The sequence below is a fragment of the Diabrotica undecimpunctata genome, chromosome 8 (assembly GCF_040954645.1).
Source record: "Diabrotica undecimpunctata isolate CICGRU chromosome 8, icDiaUnde3, whole genome shotgun sequence".
Lineage (NCBI taxonomy): Eukaryota > Metazoa > Arthropoda > Insecta > Coleoptera > Chrysomelidae > Diabrotica > Diabrotica undecimpunctata.
This window is the reverse complement of record NC_092810.1, coordinates 59,120,819-59,138,807: the sequence shown is the minus strand read 5'-3', so window position 1 is coordinate 59,138,807 and position 17,989 is coordinate 59,120,819. Positions and strand designations below refer to the sequence as shown.

General features: G+C 31.6%; 1 protein-coding gene and 1 long non-coding RNA gene across 2 annotated transcripts in view; one reads left to right on the top strand and one right to left on the bottom strand.

Annotated features, from left to right (window-relative positions):
* Positions 1-17,989, bottom strand: part of LOC140447601 (carboxylic ester hydrolase-like) — a 95,347-nt gene that overhangs the window by 41,082 nt on the left and 36,276 nt on the right. Inside the window, exons 5-7 of the mRNA XM_072540351.1 lie at positions 9,977-10,173; positions 9,688-9,865; positions 6,678-6,841 (exon numbers count right to left, since the gene is read on the bottom strand). Coding sequence (XP_072396452.1) covers positions 6,678-6,841; positions 9,688-9,865; positions 9,977-10,173 — 539 coding nt within the window. The remainder of the gene's footprint in view (positions 1-6,677; positions 6,842-9,687; positions 9,866-9,976; positions 10,174-17,989) is intronic.
* Positions 7,797-9,057, top strand: LOC140447604 (uncharacterized). Its single transcript, XR_011951612.1, has 2 exons — positions 7,797-7,845; positions 8,220-9,057. It is a non-coding gene; the product is annotated as an uncharacterized lncRNA (long non-coding RNA).

The following is a 17,989-nucleotide window of genomic DNA, read 5'->3' as shown; positions in this document are numbered from 1 at the left end:
AAGTGGTTAAAAATTATGAACTTTCTTTTAAGGGAAAATACTTGGAAAAATTTAAAACGAAAATATATCCAATCCCGTATAAAGACAGGCAATATACGGGGTATTTTAACATTCACGACATTTGTCAGTATCATAAGTAGATTTTAATAACATAGTGAAATAATTTGATCCTAGAAAACTTTTGTCATTTTAAAATTTAACAAAGAGTTTTCGGCAGATCAAATGGCGGGGATTTGTTATGATATGTAAAATCAAGAAAATATTGGTTTGTTTAAAATATTTCAAAGTTCAACAAAAAAATTAAAATAATTCAGAAAGTATAACCAACAAACATTTCTAAGAAGGAAAGTTATTAAATTCTTGGATTATCTGTACTAAACAAAAAGTAAGCTTTACATAAATTATTTCTTTGTAATACTTCAGTTGACCCGCATAAGTTTAAGTGAAACAAAAGACAAATTGAAACGGGTTTTTACAAATACATTAGTGCATTAATTAAAGACAATAGAAGATATTTTAGAAAGAGGTTTTTGTTAGTTTTAAGAATTATAGAAAATAATATTTGTAAATAAGTTTTAGGAAATTTTATAATTATAGGTAAAAATTTGTTTGTTATCGAAATGAAAAAATGGGGAATTGTGACGAGTTTTGATTGGCGGAGATTGAAAAAGGTGGGATAAGGAAAGTTTAGCTAGATTGAGGAGAGAGAAAATATAGGCAGTTGGTTTCCAAGTCTTCAAGAAAGAACAGTGTTTGTTCTCTGTCGGTTCCCGAAATGTAGCAAGCAGTAGTGTTGAATGTTAGTGAGTTTTTGTGGAGTTAGTGTATCTGACAGAAGCTGAAACAACAAAATATTGTAAGTCATATTTCTCTACTTATATTCCAAGAGTCACTGTTCAGGCCAACGAGAGATTCAGTTTATCGTAAAGAGAAGATATTCCAAGAGTCAATTTATCACTCGGGCCAACGAGAGATTCAGTTTATCGAGAGGAGAAAGGCTATCATAATTTGAATGATTTGTGCTTTTGAAGGAGATCATTAAGGACGATATACTTGCAACAATCTGATGTAAGATTGCTGATTACATAGGGAGCGGTTGAGAGGAGATAATATAATCTACAAGGAACAAGGATTTGGACCACTCATCATCAGAGAGAGATAATTTTGTTTTCTGCAGTTTTTTTCTTTTATTGATAACACAATTTTTACACGTAATTTAGAAAGGATATAAATATTTGGATTAGGAGAGTTAGAATAGTTTGGGATTTTGAGATTTCAATTAATATTGTTTGTACCATTAATTTTGATTGTTCACGTACGGAGAACAAAATTTTGAGAATCCTTATATGAGATTTGTTTATTGAAAACTTTTGAGTGTGAATTATTTCATTATTTTTATTTCAATATATAGTGTTAGATCATATGTGTTTTTTATTATTCCGGTATTCTCTGGACCTTACCTTTCACATGTAATAGCATAGATATTGAAGCACGAATTTAACCCTGAGATAAAAGAATTAAAAATTGTGATAGAGTCATAATCATATCATTTAAATAATTTTAATTAATCAAAAAAATTAATTAGCTAATTATAGCTTGGCGCACCAAGACTTTAAATATCACAATAATATATATATATATATATATATATATATATATATATATATATATATATATATATATATATATATATATATATATATATATATACAGGGTGGTCCTTAAGTAACCACAAGTACAAACAGAAACCTTAGATTCTGCACTTGAAAATATTACGATTTAAGCCAACTTGCTTTAATAAAATCTTGATATTAAGAAAGATACAGGGTGTTAAAGTGGAAATTTAAAATTTTATTTTTCGGTATAACTTTTACGTTTGTAAATATTTTTGAACAAAAATTTACAGTTGGATGCTTTTGAGTAGGATAAATTATAATTTTATAGTTACTTTAATGTAACCAGTAGAGGGCGCCACATATGCCATATGTGTGGCATAAATTTGCGCTTAACTTTCTTACTCTTTAAGCTAGCTCTATTTGTGTTAAAAAATATTAAAGATACAGTATTTTTACAAAGAAAAGGTATACTTGTTAGCAACCTGAAAATTCAATCGTTTTCGAGATAAATGCATTTTATAAGTCAGCTGCACAATAATTCTTAGTTTGATATTTGTGCGGTAAAGCACTGAATACCTGTAGATAAGTCTAATTCATAGTTTATTCTTATTAAAACAACTCAAAGATGATAATGTAACATCACAACATGCTTTGTTATGGGTGCTAAATGTCTTATTGGAGAAAAGATATTTCATCTTCTTATTTAGGTGCCGTGTCCGTATTCAGACGTGGGCCGTCATCATGTTTACAATTTTCCTTTGCTATCGCTTCTTAAGTTTCTATAATGGCGTTGTATTACTTTTCTCTATTGTAAAATGCTAAAAACACAAAATATGTGGTTTATGCAAGATGGTACATCACCACATTCTAGAGAGAAGGCAGTTAGAATATACTTAAATACAACTTTTCTGAACGTTGGGTTGGTCGTGGTAGTCATATTCCTTGACAATGTGGTGAGATATTGATATAATTATTTAATTCATAATTCGAATCAATTCATAATAATCAAAATCCGAAAAGAATACTTATTGTTGATTACGTAAATTGTTTACCAATTTTTATTAGAACCAATAGAAACTAGAGCACAGGTATTGAATAACACATATTATGTGTCCTGTTTCATAATACTTTTGCTACAAATCTAACCTGAAAGACTTAGCATTTTTACAAAAACATCATTGTTGTCCTAATAACCGATATTGTTATAAATATAGTAAACACACAGGCCATTTAGTTTAGCATAATATTAGTTCGTTAGTAAATCATAATGGTCCATTTGTTCGAGATGTAATTATAGTTACTCATAAGCTGTAACGTAATCATATAAATAAGTAATGTCATCGATAGGTTATTCCGTATGTATATAAGTAACCAATGAACGAGATACATCACATTTTAATACAATATTTAACTTCTGCGACAAATACGATGTAGTTCCATAATATACGATTTGGATATGTATCCAAAATAATATATTCATCCATTATACATTATAGCCACCACGTAGCCCCGAATTTAATCCGCTTGATTTTGGTGTATGGGGCGCATTAAAACAACGTGTCTATAAGAATCCCATACACATTCGCAACCAACTATGGGAAGAAATAAATACTGCAGCAGTTTCTTTAGAACCAATGATAACATTTAATATGGGACGATCTTTTATGGAATATATTGACAAATGAATTAAAGAAAATGGTGGACATATCGAACACTTACTTTGCCAAAAAGTTATTTTATTTAGTTTAAATATTTCTTAATTTGGTTTGTAAACAAAATGTTTTGATTATAACTTTAATTTAACATAAAACGTAGAATGTTTGATGTAAAATCCTATTATTCTGTTATTTTGTCAAATCCTATTATTAATTATCCTGCTGATATATTTATTTTATTTAATATTTCGTTAACTATTAACTTTAATTAAAGGTATTTTATAACAAAATTCAGAAGTATTAATGTTTTTGTCTATTTTTTCTTCGTTGCCTGGAGTAATTGCCGTAGATCAGAATTATGCAGCTGATTTTTAAAATGCGATTATCTCGAAAACTGTTGAGTTTTAAAGTTATTAACGAGTATATCTTTTTTTTTGTTAAAATAATGTATCTTTAATATTTTTTATCCCAAATACAGGTAACTTAAAGAGCAAAAAAGTTAAGTGCAAATTTATACCACATATGTGGCATAAGTGACGCCCTCTACCAGTTACATCAAAGTGTGCATCAAATTATAATTTCTCATATTTAAAAGTACCTATTTGTAAATTTTCATCCATAAATGTTTATAAACATGAAAGTTATAGCGAAAAATTAAATTTTAATTTTACACTTTAACACCCTGTATCTTTCTTAATATCAACATTTTATTAAAGCAATTTGGCTTAAATCGTAAGATTTTAAAGTGTAGAATCTACTGTTTCTTTTTGTACAATTACTTAAGGACCACCCTGTATATATCTATATATATATATATATATATATATATATATATATATATATATATATATATATATATATATATATATATATTAATTTTCTTGGGTATATGTCAGGTTCTATCGGTCTGGAATTAAAACAATTTTATTTTCTTCGGCTAAGGTTCATAAAAAAGATTGTCATGATACTAAGACATGTTTATTTACTTTCTTTACGTTTCGGCAGGAAATCCATGCCTTTTTCAAGAAATAATATTGAATAAGAAACATTTTATCAAAGACATTACAACATTTAAAAGAGAAACTTTTGACTTATCAAGCATGTAAAAGTTCGTTGCTTAAGTATATATTAAATTAATTAAATACTCTTTTAAATCTTACAATGTCTTTAATAAAATATTTTTTAGTCAATATTATTTCTTGAAAAAGGCATGGATTTCCTACCGAAACGTAGAAAAAAGTAAATTAAAATGTCTTAGTATCATGACAATCTTTTTTATGAACCTAAGTTCAAGGAAATCTACTAAAAAATATATATTAATTTATTATATATATATATATATATATATATATATATATATATATAGTTTTATTATATATATATATATATATATATATATATATATATATATGGTATATATATATATATATATATATATATATATATATATATATATATATATTTATGGTATATACATATTATTTAAAATTTATTTTAACTTCTATATTAGTGAAAATGTATCATTTTTTTTATTTTATATTCAACATTACGCGGACCTCCTGACGTTGTTCAAAGACTCCGGTTCTAATTTTCCATGAAATGTCTGAATAATCCTAGGGACTTATGCAAAAACCATTGTCAGCCATCTATGTATTTGTTCAGTACATAATTCTGTTCTCAAAAAGACCCGTCGTTGTAGATTTCCTTTCATATTGAACTCAAATATAATTTGACTATTCTTGCAATATTCAATAGATAGATAGATTTAGAGAGGTGGCCTTTTGGTCTATTTCACTGCGACCTTTTTAGATCTATTGTAGTCTTCTAATCCTAGATAACATTCTCTAGCCTGACCCTTTTTAAAAAGTCTAATAGCTTCGAGGCTGTACCTTCCATGTAGCTATTTTCCGGTGGATTTTCTTCTTCTAATGCAAAGAACCGCACATTTGCCAGACTGTCACACTGACATAGTATGTGCTCTACTGTTTCTTCTTTGAGGTGACAGAATCTGCACAGATCGTCATCTGATAATCCCATCAGCTTCAAGTGCCTATTCAGCTTACAGTGCCCTGTTAGAAGACCTAGTATGCCTTTGACTGTTTTCCTGTCTTTGCTTATTAGGTCTGCCGTAAATTTTGGCATGAACTGTTTTGCCTGTCTTTGTCCTGATGAATTCCTCCACCATTCCAGAGATTTGTGAGCTACCCACTTACTTGTAGCCGTTCTTTTTATTGTCTTTGCAACGCCGCAGAAGGGTTCCAGTCCAATGAATGGCATTGATGAGCCTTGTTTGGCCATTTCATCTGCTTTCTCATTGCCCTTATGACCCTCGTGCCCCAGTACCCAGGCTACCGTAGCCTTGCTATGGTCTTCTAGTTTACTTAGGGCACACACAATCCCATACTAGCTTAGAATTGACCTCTACAGAATTGAGTGCCTTAACGCTGCTTGACTATATGTAAAGATGGCAACTGAACGGAACGTTCTTTCCTGCCTTTCTATTTCTTTCATGCAGTGATGGATTGCCGTTATTTTCACTTGCAAAACTGTCACATCCTTAGATAGACTTACCGAAAAATGTATCTCTTGATTTGTCACTACTATGCCGGCTCTCATACCCTCCGATGCTTTTGAGCCATCCGTGTACCAGGTAGCAGCAGATTATATGGATACACCTTTATTCCAGTCTTCCCTCCAGGTATCTTAATTGTGAACTTATTGTTAAAGTAACAATATATCTCGTAACTGTTGCATCGATAGGTTGCCCCATCACAATATCGGCTTTTAGCTCCTCGATTAGCTTTCTGTTGTCAACACCATTCATCTGGCTTATATGTCGCTGACTATGGATTAATCTGTGCACCACTGATCTGGCTTCGCTCTGTATAAAGATATGAAGTGGTGTTAGATTCAGCAGGACTTCCAACGCTGCAGTAGGAGTTGTTTTTATGGCCCCCGTAATACACAGGCATGTTAGCCTTTGATATTACCTAGCAATTGTTTGTTCATTAGAAATGGTTAATGGTTGTATTTTTTATAAAACACTTTAGTTCTTGTGCCAAAAAAGAGTAGAATTTACAAAAATAGATTAGGCCGGTATAAGGGCACAATTTTAGTTGCTAATCTAATTCCAGCTCAATGGGCCGTAATTACGAATGTTGATGGTTTTTTTCAATTCAAATTTTTGTTCTTTAATACTAAAAATTATTAAAAAAAATTAATATATTCTTTAAAACAAATATTAACAAAAACGTACTATCAACTTTTGTCCCATACTTTTTTTATAAAAGCAAAAAAACAAAAGTTTACAACTATAAATATACAGTCTACTAGCTAATAAACAGTTTTCTTTAGTTTTTGTGGATACTAAATCTATAAATTTTTTGGAGTAAAGCGTGTAACTTACTTCTATTAACTGTGCTTCCTGTACAGCTAATGGTGTTATTCCAAAATAGTGATATTTAATGGCAAAAGCAGCAGAATCCCTACGTACTTTATTTTTATTTATATCCACAGGAGCTAACAAGGTGTAATCGAAATCATATTTTGCAAAGTAAAGATTAATCAGCGCTAAAATAAAAAAAAATCATTTCTTGGGCTAGAATACATTAAATTATTGTCAATAAAATATTGGAATCTACACTGGAATATATAAAGAAAAAAAAATAAAATGTCAATAAAGCAACGAAATCTCAACATTTATAAACAACTCATAAAGTAATATCTTCTTTTCTTCAAGTTTTATCCCCATGAATGGAAGTTAATGATTACTTAAAAATTTTCTGCTGTTCGTATTTTAAGTTTTTCGAAGCCTGGCATGGTATGGTGTCTAATTTTTCTCATGCACAACAAATTTGTTTTTCCAATACCTCGTTTTCCTAATATTTTACCCTTTTTAGTTAATTGGGACATGTATTATTTTTCGTGTCTAGACACATGTTCCAAATAATTTGTTGTTATTTTTTGATCAGTGATAATAATTGTTTCTCTTTATTTATTCGCTGTAAACCTCTTTAATGAAAATTATTAGTGGCCAAGGTATTTTCAAGATTTGACGATGAATCTATATATAGAAATCTATTAGTTTAATTAAGCATCCAGGCTTTAGCGTCCATATCTCTTTTTTATCAAATAATATTCACCATAAAACACATTTTACAAGTCTTTTTAGTCTGAATAATATCTAAAACCTCATTAAATTTTCCATTTAAGCCAAAATTTCCTAATTATTGCTTCACCCGGTATAATTGTTATTTATACCATTGGATAGCATTTTTATACTCTTTTCAATGATTTACCACACATCGATGGCGTCATGACAAAAAGGCATAAGCGCCAAAATTTATAAATTTATGTTTTGGTATCAAAATAAAATACATTTTACGTCCTATCGACTATGAAAATGACGCAGCTGTAAAAAATTCCAACTCGACTAAAACAAGCTTTGAATTTTCTAACCGCCAAACGAGTTTCTTAAAAGATGAGGATGAGACACCGAAATCAGTAAGCGACAAGATCTGTAGTGGAAGGTGGTGCTTACGTCTTGGGTCTGAAAACGTGGTTATATCAATAAGGTAAACAATAATTTGAAATATTATTAATATTTAATGTTTTGTTAAGCGTTTAGTTAGATTATTTATCTTGAGAAATCATAATATTCCATAAGAATGTACAATTTTACCGACTGTCGGTTAGGCCTTTTCAGAAAAAATTTTTTCGTTTATCTAACCGCCATTTGACCATTTAAAATACACTATGACTTAGATTTGCCATAGAAAAGTTACTACTTAACCGACTTAAATAAGGTTTGAACCTAAATAAAATATATATTGACTTTGTTGTATAATTTTCTTTTTTTTTAATTTAAAAGTTATATTTTGGTAGTAATATTATTTTAAAAAACTAACATTTGAATGGCGCTTACTTCTTTTTTTTTAATGGTTTGTAGAATGGTTTCTCGGGGGCATAAAATAATGAATCTTGCATTGCAATCCATTTGGGAAGATCAGAAAAGCAATGTGCAGGAATCCAGCGGAAATAAAAAAAACCATGGTTCATTTTCCACTGAAAATGAGGTCCTCAATGAAGCGCTAAAGCATGATATTCTTTTAGAGCCTGTACTAAAAGACCATGAACAAGAACTCCAAATGCCTAGTTCTGTTCTAGATGATGATGCCATTGTGGGTTTCAGTTTTCCTCAAGTCTAAATTTGAATATTGACAGCCGTTTATTTTCGAATATTGATGAAACTGCCGAAGAAGAGACTGATTTATTAACCTGTGATAAAAAGCTTGTACCTTACTCAGATAGTGATGATACTGATGATAGTAGTAATAATGCCGCAATAGTATTTAGTTCATTAGTTAATGATAAGATAGGTTGTAATGATTTTATACAACAAAATGATTCTTTAAACTCCGAATCAGATTCATCATCCTTGACAATATTTTTTAAAAATGAGACTGAAATTGACAGCATTAGTTCTAGCTCACTACCTTCTAGCTCATCAACGGGTTCAATTTTCTGTTATATCGGTTCTTCGTTTCTATTAGTTTGTTTTGTTATTGATAAATGTTATTTTCTGTTATCAAATTTTGATTTGCATTTTATTTCTATTAGTTTTATAATACAATTTACTTAGTTATCAATGTAGAAAAAATGGTACGTTTTAATAGTTTTTGTTGTTTTTTACTTAATATAACGTGATAATTATATTAACTTTTATTTTTGTATTTTTTTACACCAATATAACTCTAAGAAACTCATAAATATATTATTGTGTATTGTTTAATTTGTATTATTTTTACTTAATTGTTATGCTTTAAAATGAAAAGATTTATTCTCCATTTTTGTTATAATTCCGTAAAATTAAAAGGCGTACAAGTTCCTAAGCGACATTTTTTGATCAAAATACTTTTTTCGAAATAAGGTAACCGCCTTTCAAAAAGGCTTAAACAACACAGAACCTAACATTAAAGGCGTAAGCACCAAAATGTTAAATATCTCATGTTTATAATAATTGTTTTATAAATAACATATGGTAAGTCAGAATGCCTCAGTTCGATAATAATAAAATGCCAAAAAAATGTAAAAAAAGAAATATTAAGCGATATTAAAAGTTTTTTGTGTCTCCTGAAAAAAACTGTCAATGGCGCTTATGCCTTTCTGTCGTGACACCGTCGACATAGGGGTTTGCAAGTTTAATTTTTTAGTTGTGGGTGGGGCCTAGAGGGTTAATGGGGGTGAATTCTCTTTCATGTCATTTTAGTTCCCCCTTACTATCCTAGAAACGGTTTCGAGCATTTTTCGATATTAGCTTTTGTTCGTGAGATATAACCCATTGTAGGTTTTAAAATTGACACACTATTTATATAGCAATAATTATATAAAATAAAATTTGAATAAAATTTCCTTACCTGGAATACCATCCGCAACTGCTGCCTCTTTTGAATTAACACCAATTATTACAGGAACTCGATTGTATTCCCCCTTTCTTAATAAAACGTCGCTATAGTTGTAAAAGAAAGCATCCTTATGATATGGTTCGATTACAGGGCTAAACATTATACCAGCTAAAGGATTCCCTAACGTTATCTGAATAAGAATAAGAAATTATAAGATTTTAAAATCGAACTAAAAAATCGAAAATTTATTTGTATATAAAACATAAATATATAAAATAATTAATGTTAAAAACCCACTTACCGTAACAGATGTAATGAGGCTGACTCGATGGAGATCTGTATAATTTACTTTCTTCAGGTTCGCTACCATTTCAGTGGTATTTCTCGTGTTAAAACCAAGTGCAAGTGCAGTCTCTTTAGCGATTTTTCTTGCATTTCTATTTAGCGACCACAAACATAAAGAATTTCCGCTTTGCATAATAGCTGCTCTAAATAATCCTGAAAGTAAATGTATCAAATACCAAAAAAATGTTAATATTTCGTAACATAATAATAATGGGCCTGCGTAGCGCAAGCGGTAGGATGCTTGACTCGCAAGCCGGTGGTCCGGGGTTCGAATCCCACCGCCGGCAAGAACATCTAGACATTTTAAAAATGTCTATAGGCCCCAGGTCGACTCAGCCTGAATAAAAATGAGTACCTTGGGTAAAACCAGGGGTAATAATAGACGGTTGAAGCGTAGCACTGGCCATGTTACCTTCCTTGTATACCGTAGGCCCTAGATATAGCAGACTACCCTGCTATACTCCCAAAGCCGCGACAGCGGTATAAAACGGGAGACTATTATTATATTATAATAATTAAAGAATTTCAACTTATCACAGAACCAATGTACTCCTACATAATATTAACATTGTTTTTAGATATTTTTTTGCAAGCTTAGTTATTTCTTATATATCGGTTTGATACACACGTTGATACATGGCTAACCTGTTCGAATTTCCAATTGATTAACTTTTTATATCTTATATAGTGATCGGTATAATTAACATTATTTTTTCTCGTATTTACTGGTTTTGTCATCATTATTCTGGCTTTACAACTCAGCGTGGGTTCTAGCCTCCTCAAGAATTTTTCTCCAGTCGTCCCTATCAATCGCCTTCCTCCATTAAACACGTATTATATTGTGTATATAATCTGGTGTAGAACAACTCGTTGCTCATGAGCGAGAGCGTCGGTAGTGAATATGAACAGTAATAATGGAAGGATAACATTTTGAGATTATTGGGCGCCAACAAATCTTAACCATTGCGCCGAGCTTGACGACTGGGAACAGGGGACGGTTCATTTATACCGTCGATGATGACGTGGCCTAGGTGGATGTTAGGGTGGGGATTGGCGCGGGAGTTGGCGCGAACATTTCCGACAGTGGGATTTTGATTCGAGGATGCATGGGACGATATTTTCATTATGAGAGGTTGCCATGTAGAAGGTAACCGTATGGCGTCATCTCTTTTATTAAGAAAATTTTACTTATATCCATTTCATTCCATCCATTTTTGACTTCGTCAAAAACTCTTTTCATTTCATCCAACTTCTTAAACAATACCCTATATCACCGTCAGATATGCTAGTAAGTTTCGATATTGTCTCACTCATTACAAACATTCCTATCGACGAAACTCTAAACATTCTGGAAACTAAATACAGTATCCATTAAGACCACTTATCTCTCAATAAACATATATATATATATATATATATATATATATATATATATATATATATATATATATATATATATATATATATATATATATAAAGTGAAGTGCAAGTTGCAAGTGAAGCTCGGGGTTTGAAAATAAATATCAAGAAGACAAAATCAATGATTATAAGTAGAAATGATTACCCCAACGCAAAGATATATGTCTCTGGAGAAGAAATCGAACAAGTCAGGCAATTCAAATACTTGGGATGTTTGCTGAATGAGGGTTGGGACCCCGAGAATGAAATAAAGAGCAGAGTTGAACAAGCCAGAAATGCTTTTTTGAGGCTTCGTAAGTTTCTGACTGATCGCAAATTGGACTTCAACCTCCGATACAAGATGCTTAAGTGTTACATGTGGCCTGTTCTCCTGTACGAAATGGAAGCATGGACGTTAAAGGCCAGTTCCATTAACAAACTTGAAGTGTTCGAAATGTGGTGCCTGCGTCGAATGCTCAGAATATCATGGACGGACAGGGTCAGAAATGAGGAAGTACTCAGAAGAGCACACTTACAGGATAGGGAACTTTTTAATTATGTAAAAAGTAAGAAGACTGCATACTTGGGGCACATTATACGAGGAGAACGATACACTTTTCAGCAACTGATACTCGAAGGGAAAATAGAGGGTAGGAGAGGTCTCGGACGTAAAAAAAATGTCATGGCTGCGCAATATTCGACAATGGACAGGAATCCACAGCTATGAAATGCTTCGCAATGCTGCTAAAAACAGAATTATTTAATCCAGAATATTTAACATCTCACCTGACAAGACGATGTACGGTGGACGCCTACGCAGAAATGCATGGCACCTTAAGAAGAAGAAGATATATATATATATATATATATATATATATATATATATATATATATATATATATATATATATATATATATATATATATGAATGTGTTGCTTGTGTGAGTCCATTTCAAAAGGTAAAAGAAATAATAAATTAGACTTACTCACAATCAATTTAATTTAACTATCCAGACGAATCAATTAAATTAAATTGATTGTGAGTAAGTCTAATTTATTATTTCTTTTACCTTTTATATATATATATATATATATATATATATATATATATATATATATATATATATATATATATATATATATATATATAATAGCGCTCCTAGCGTTGTAGGCCCCTGGCGTCTAAAAACTTGGTTATTTCCCTCCATTTTTTTTTGGTCCCTTGCTTTCTCTTTACAATTTCTCACGCCGATTTCTGACAAGTCTTGCTTTACTGCTTCTTCTTTTAACGTCCTCTTCTTTTTTTCCTCTCTCGAAAATCGAAATAGTTTGATTCTCCGGCATTCGTATGTGACCAAGCTATCTAGCTCTTTGGGCTCGTATTTTTGCCGTAATTGCTGGTTTTCCATATATCCTCATTATTTCTGTATTCGTTTGTCTTCTCCAAATATTCTCTGCCATCTTTATTCCTCCGAAGATTTTTCTGAGCACCTTTCTTTCCCAGATCTCTACTTTCTTTTCCTTCCTGCTTGTTCATAATTCACGTTTTACTGGCGTACATCACTGTGATTCTAATTACTGTCTCGTAGACTCGCAGTTTAGCTGTTCTTAACACATTTTTGCGTTCAGTAATGACTTAGTGACCCTATCGATCTGCTTCATTTCATTTATCTTTTGTCTATCTCTTTTTCTTCTTTTCCCGGGTTCGCTATGTTTCCTCCTAAGTATTCAAATTCTGACACTTTTTTAAACCTATAAACAGTCTCTGCTCCTTTCATTTTGATATATTTGTTATTATTTGTTATGTCTCCTCTTATTTCCATTAATTGCGTTTTTATTTGGTTTATTATTAATCCGTATCTTTCCGCTTCTTCTTCAAATTTCTGGAAAACTTTTTCTAAATGTTTTTTGTTCTCGCTAGTATCACCACATCACCCGCGTATGCCCTGCACTGTTCCCTGCTATTGAAAATAGTCCTATTTGTGCTTATATTTTATCTTCTTACGATTTGTTCTAATACTAGGTTGAATGAATTCGTTGATAGCGGATCCCCTTGTTTTAAACCTCTATTCACTGTGAGCTATCTTGAAAAGCTTTTTCTTATTGCTACCCTATTCATCGTGTTCCTCAGAGTCATTCTTACTAGCCTTATAAGTTTTTCTGGTATTTCTAATGTTCTTATGGCCTCATATAGCATCGTTAGATTTAGGGAGCCATATGCTTATTTCTTCTTCTTCTTCCATCTTGTACTATGTAGGCTTTAAAGCCTGCTTCTTCTTCAATATTGGCCTTCTAAATTGTTTAAATTATCGCATTATATTTTTCTTGGTCTGCTAATACTTCTTCGTCCATTTGATGACTTGCTATTCATACTATTCTATCCTCTGCCATTTTACTAATGTGTTTGTTTGACTCCCGTTTCCGTTTTGTCGTCCATCTTTGGTCCATTGGTATGTTCTTTTTATGTTTTCGCTTCTCTCCCTATATAACAGACTTTTTCCTGATATTGTTATTTCTAGTAGTCGTCTTGTTTTAGATGTGTCAGGTCTTGTCTTCGCCGTGTATGTTAATATAGGTCCAATTGCTGCTTTATAGATTGTTGTTTTTGTGTCTTGTCTTAGGTGTTTGTTCTTCCAGATTGTGTCATTAAAAGATCCCGCCGCTTTACTTGTTCTTAAGATTTGTTGTCATAATTCTTCTTCAACATCTCCGTAACTAGTTATATCTATTCCCAGATATCTAAACTTTGATTCCTGCTTTATTATTTTCCCATCAATTTTCGTAGTGGGTGACGAGGAACGAGTCACCCTATCTGACTCCGCTTTGCCTGTGGAGTCTCCTGTTTGCCTCGCGCTCATAACACCCTGCCTAGGGGTTATGAGCGCGAGGACTGGGTGGAGTGAGTAGCTACGAAGCTGCGTTCATGCCCACAGCAGGTCCCAAGCCCGTATAATAATAATAATAATAATAAATTGCCTTTATTTAGTCTGTAAAAATTTACAAACAAGAGATACATGAGGCGAAGTCTAGCTAGAGCTACTTCACTTAACCTCAAGTATAAAAGAGGAGTGTTGATGGGCCAGGTTAGCATACTATCCATTGTTAATGAAAACAAGGCTCAAAGAACCGATATAAAGCCTCGGAACCATATGCTTATTTAAAATCCATAATAGCATATGTAATCCTAAGTTTTGTTCGTAGCTATTATTTTGTATTAATTTTAACAAACCTTTTTGATCAGTAGTTGTTCTTCCTGATCTAAAACCTCCCTGGTATTCTCCAATTACTTTGTTATTATATTTTATTAATTTTTTCCTAATAATTTTTGCTAAGTATTTTATAGACTACTTCTAATAGTACCAGACTTCTATAGTTTTCGCACTCTGTTTTGTCTCCTTTTTTATAGATAGGACAAATAAAAGCACTATTCCACTATTTCGGTATTTCTTCCTTTTGCCAAATTATTAGTGTCAAGTGAAATATCCTTTCTTTCAATCTTTCGACACCTTCTTAAAAAATTTCAGCTGGGATACCACTTTCTCCTGCACTTTTGTTATTTTTTAGATCTCGTGTTATTTCTTTGACTTCATTCAAAGTTGGTTTCTCGCACGTCCCTTCTTCACCTTCTTACCAATTTTCATTTCCCTCGAGTTCCTCTTGTTGGTCTGTATTTATTAGATCTTCGAAATATTCCGCCCATATGTTTAATTTTTCTGTTGTTTTACCTAGAAGTAAGCCTTCTTTGTTTCTGCAATATTGTGAATTATTCTTTGTAGTTTCTCTGGATTTCTTAACTTCTTGGTAAAAATTCTTCACCACTTTGTTTATGTAGGCTTTTCCTATTTTTCAATTGCTCTTCTACCTGTTCTCTTTTTTTTCTGCAAATTCTTTTTACTTCCCTTTTTCTTGTCACATAGTTTCTTCTTTCCAAAATATTCCTACATTCTTCATCCAACCAGTCTTGCCGTCTTTTTATATGCTCTCTTTCTATACACTTTTTCCGCTGCTTCCGACATGGCTGTCTGTACGGTCTGCCACTCTTCATATATATCCTGTTTGACTGGATTATCTGGTTTTTTTATATTTCTTCCTCTAGTCTGTTTAAAACCTGCTTCTCTTGAAGGCGCTCTAATTGGTAATTTATTCTATCTATAACAGGTTGTGGTATTATTGGTAGTTCTTGTTGTAGTTTTGCTATATTAGTGTATGGTCACTATTGGTATCTGCCCCTCTGTAACTCCTGCAATCGATTATTGCCTTATCATGTTTGCTTTCAAATAGGACATGATCTATCTGATTTTTTATTTTTCCATAGGGAGAAGTCCATGTTACCTTATGAATATCTTTGTGACCAAAACTTGTGCTGGCTATCTTCATTTTGTTCTCTGTAGCAAATTCTATGATTCCTTATATTCTGTATATTCCCCATTAGGGTGCTTAGTTTTCCGTAGAACTCTGTTTTGGTTTCTAAGTCTTTATCTTCAGTGGGCGCATTTACATTAATGATACTTCCTGTACTTTCCTCTTACTCTCAAGTAACATATTCTGTTCAATATTGGTTGAAAATTTACATATGTTTGTTTACTTTCTCCGACACCAGGGCAAGAATATATATTTTATATTTTTCCATAATTTGGTCTAAGTTTCTTAGCTACCTGCTCATATGTACCTCTCACATTTCAAGTCCCAATTTTTACTGTATCCTTGGATTGTTGTCTTTTTTTGTGTGTTTATTTTTCCGTTTTTCATGATCGTATTCCTTTGCCTTGCCGTTTCGGTATCATATCTCCCCGGTTGTTTTTCTTTTACTAGTTTTTTGGTAATTTTTCTTTGGTATTTTTTTAGTTGTTGTTTTTCTTCATCCAATATCCATTCTTTCTTTTTTTTCTACTATTTCTTTCTGTATTTATTTTGCTGTCAGATCATTATTTATATAGATGCGATCTTTATAATACTTCAACTTACTTTTCCTATTTAGTATCTCAATTTTATCCGTGAAAGTTTCTGTTTCTATGGCATAAAAACAGAAACAGATTTCTGTTTCTTCTATTTTTGTTGCGTTCCTCAGTTTTATTTGCGCCTGTAGTTCTTCTGATATGTATATTTTCATGCTTTCTTTTAGTTTCTTATAATCATTTGTATCTATTTTTAAAGCCGATATAATTAAACTTTTCTTTTTACGTGTTTTCTCCAGTTGTTACATTCTATCCTGTAATTGTTTCAAGTCGTTTTTTTAATTTTCTGTTTTCCTCCTTTATCTCTTATAGTTCTATTATTATTTTCCATTTGTTCTTTTCTTATTTGCTTTATTTCATTCTCATTTCTTCATATTTTTCCATTAGTTGTTGCATCATTTTTATCATGATATCCTCTTTGTACACTTTTAGAAGGTGTACGCTTTGTCATTTTACTTCTTCTAAAATATTCATCCTGATCTCTTGTCTTGCGTTTCGTTTCTTCATCTGTATCTATTTCGCTTTCTGTTCCTTTGTCACTTCTATTTATTTTCCTATATTAACTAAACTTTTTTATTGCAATACAATTTAATTTTAATTTTAATTCTAATCTAACTTTAATCTAATTTATTCTAAGGCCGGATCTAGATTTTTGTAATAAAATTATGTGGCTTTTATTTAATTATTTAATTTCTTGTCGGCACTAATTACTTTCTTATCTGCCAAAAAAACAAAAAACGCGTAGGAATACCTAAGCGGGTCGACCCCTCGGACTTAAAAATTCGCCAAAACCAGTTTTTTGCCCTTTCACACAATTATTTATGTATTTAAAACTTGTTAAAACATGTTAAAACTCAAATGTATTCTTTATACTTGACCAAATTACTTAACATACAATACTAGATATAATATACAAAACTGCTTTATAAGTAATACATAATTTTTAACCCTGCTGTCCTGTTCGGGTCTATTTGATCCAAAAAAAAAATGTATTTCTTATTTTGCTACTTTTTACACGGCGTAACATTTTGGTATTTTGTGACTCTATTACCTAATATGAGGTCCTATAATTGCATACGAGATAAAAAGTCAACCTGATTTTTTTGACAAAAATTAAATTGTTAGCTACAGAACGTTCGGGTTAATATGACCCACGTAGTTAAACCGTTAAAAATTACCTGTGTACGTATGTTTAGTTGGCAGTATTTTATATATTCTCTAACAGTTTGTCAGTCAGGTACGTCTATAAATAGAACAAGTTTCTGCAAGCTAGAACTTGTAAAAAATGTATAGTGTAGCTGGATGTCATTTGTTCTATCGTATTTGTTATCAAGTGGGGGTGATAGACAAGTGGTAGGCTGGTAGGACACTGATATGCCAAGCGCATTCATTTACATTTCAAATTTCAGTCTATGTTGGCATGTTGATATGTCGCATCAAAGAAAGCAAGCCGAAGATGAGCTTCGCTGGCTCGCGAACGTGTCAGATAGTGATGAGTGCATATCAGAAACAGAAAACAATACAAGTAGTGGGAGTGAGGAAGAAAGTAGTGATGATAGTAGAACTTTTTGTACCTGTAGAACCTTTTGTAACAGTTCCTTCAAAAGACGGTAATA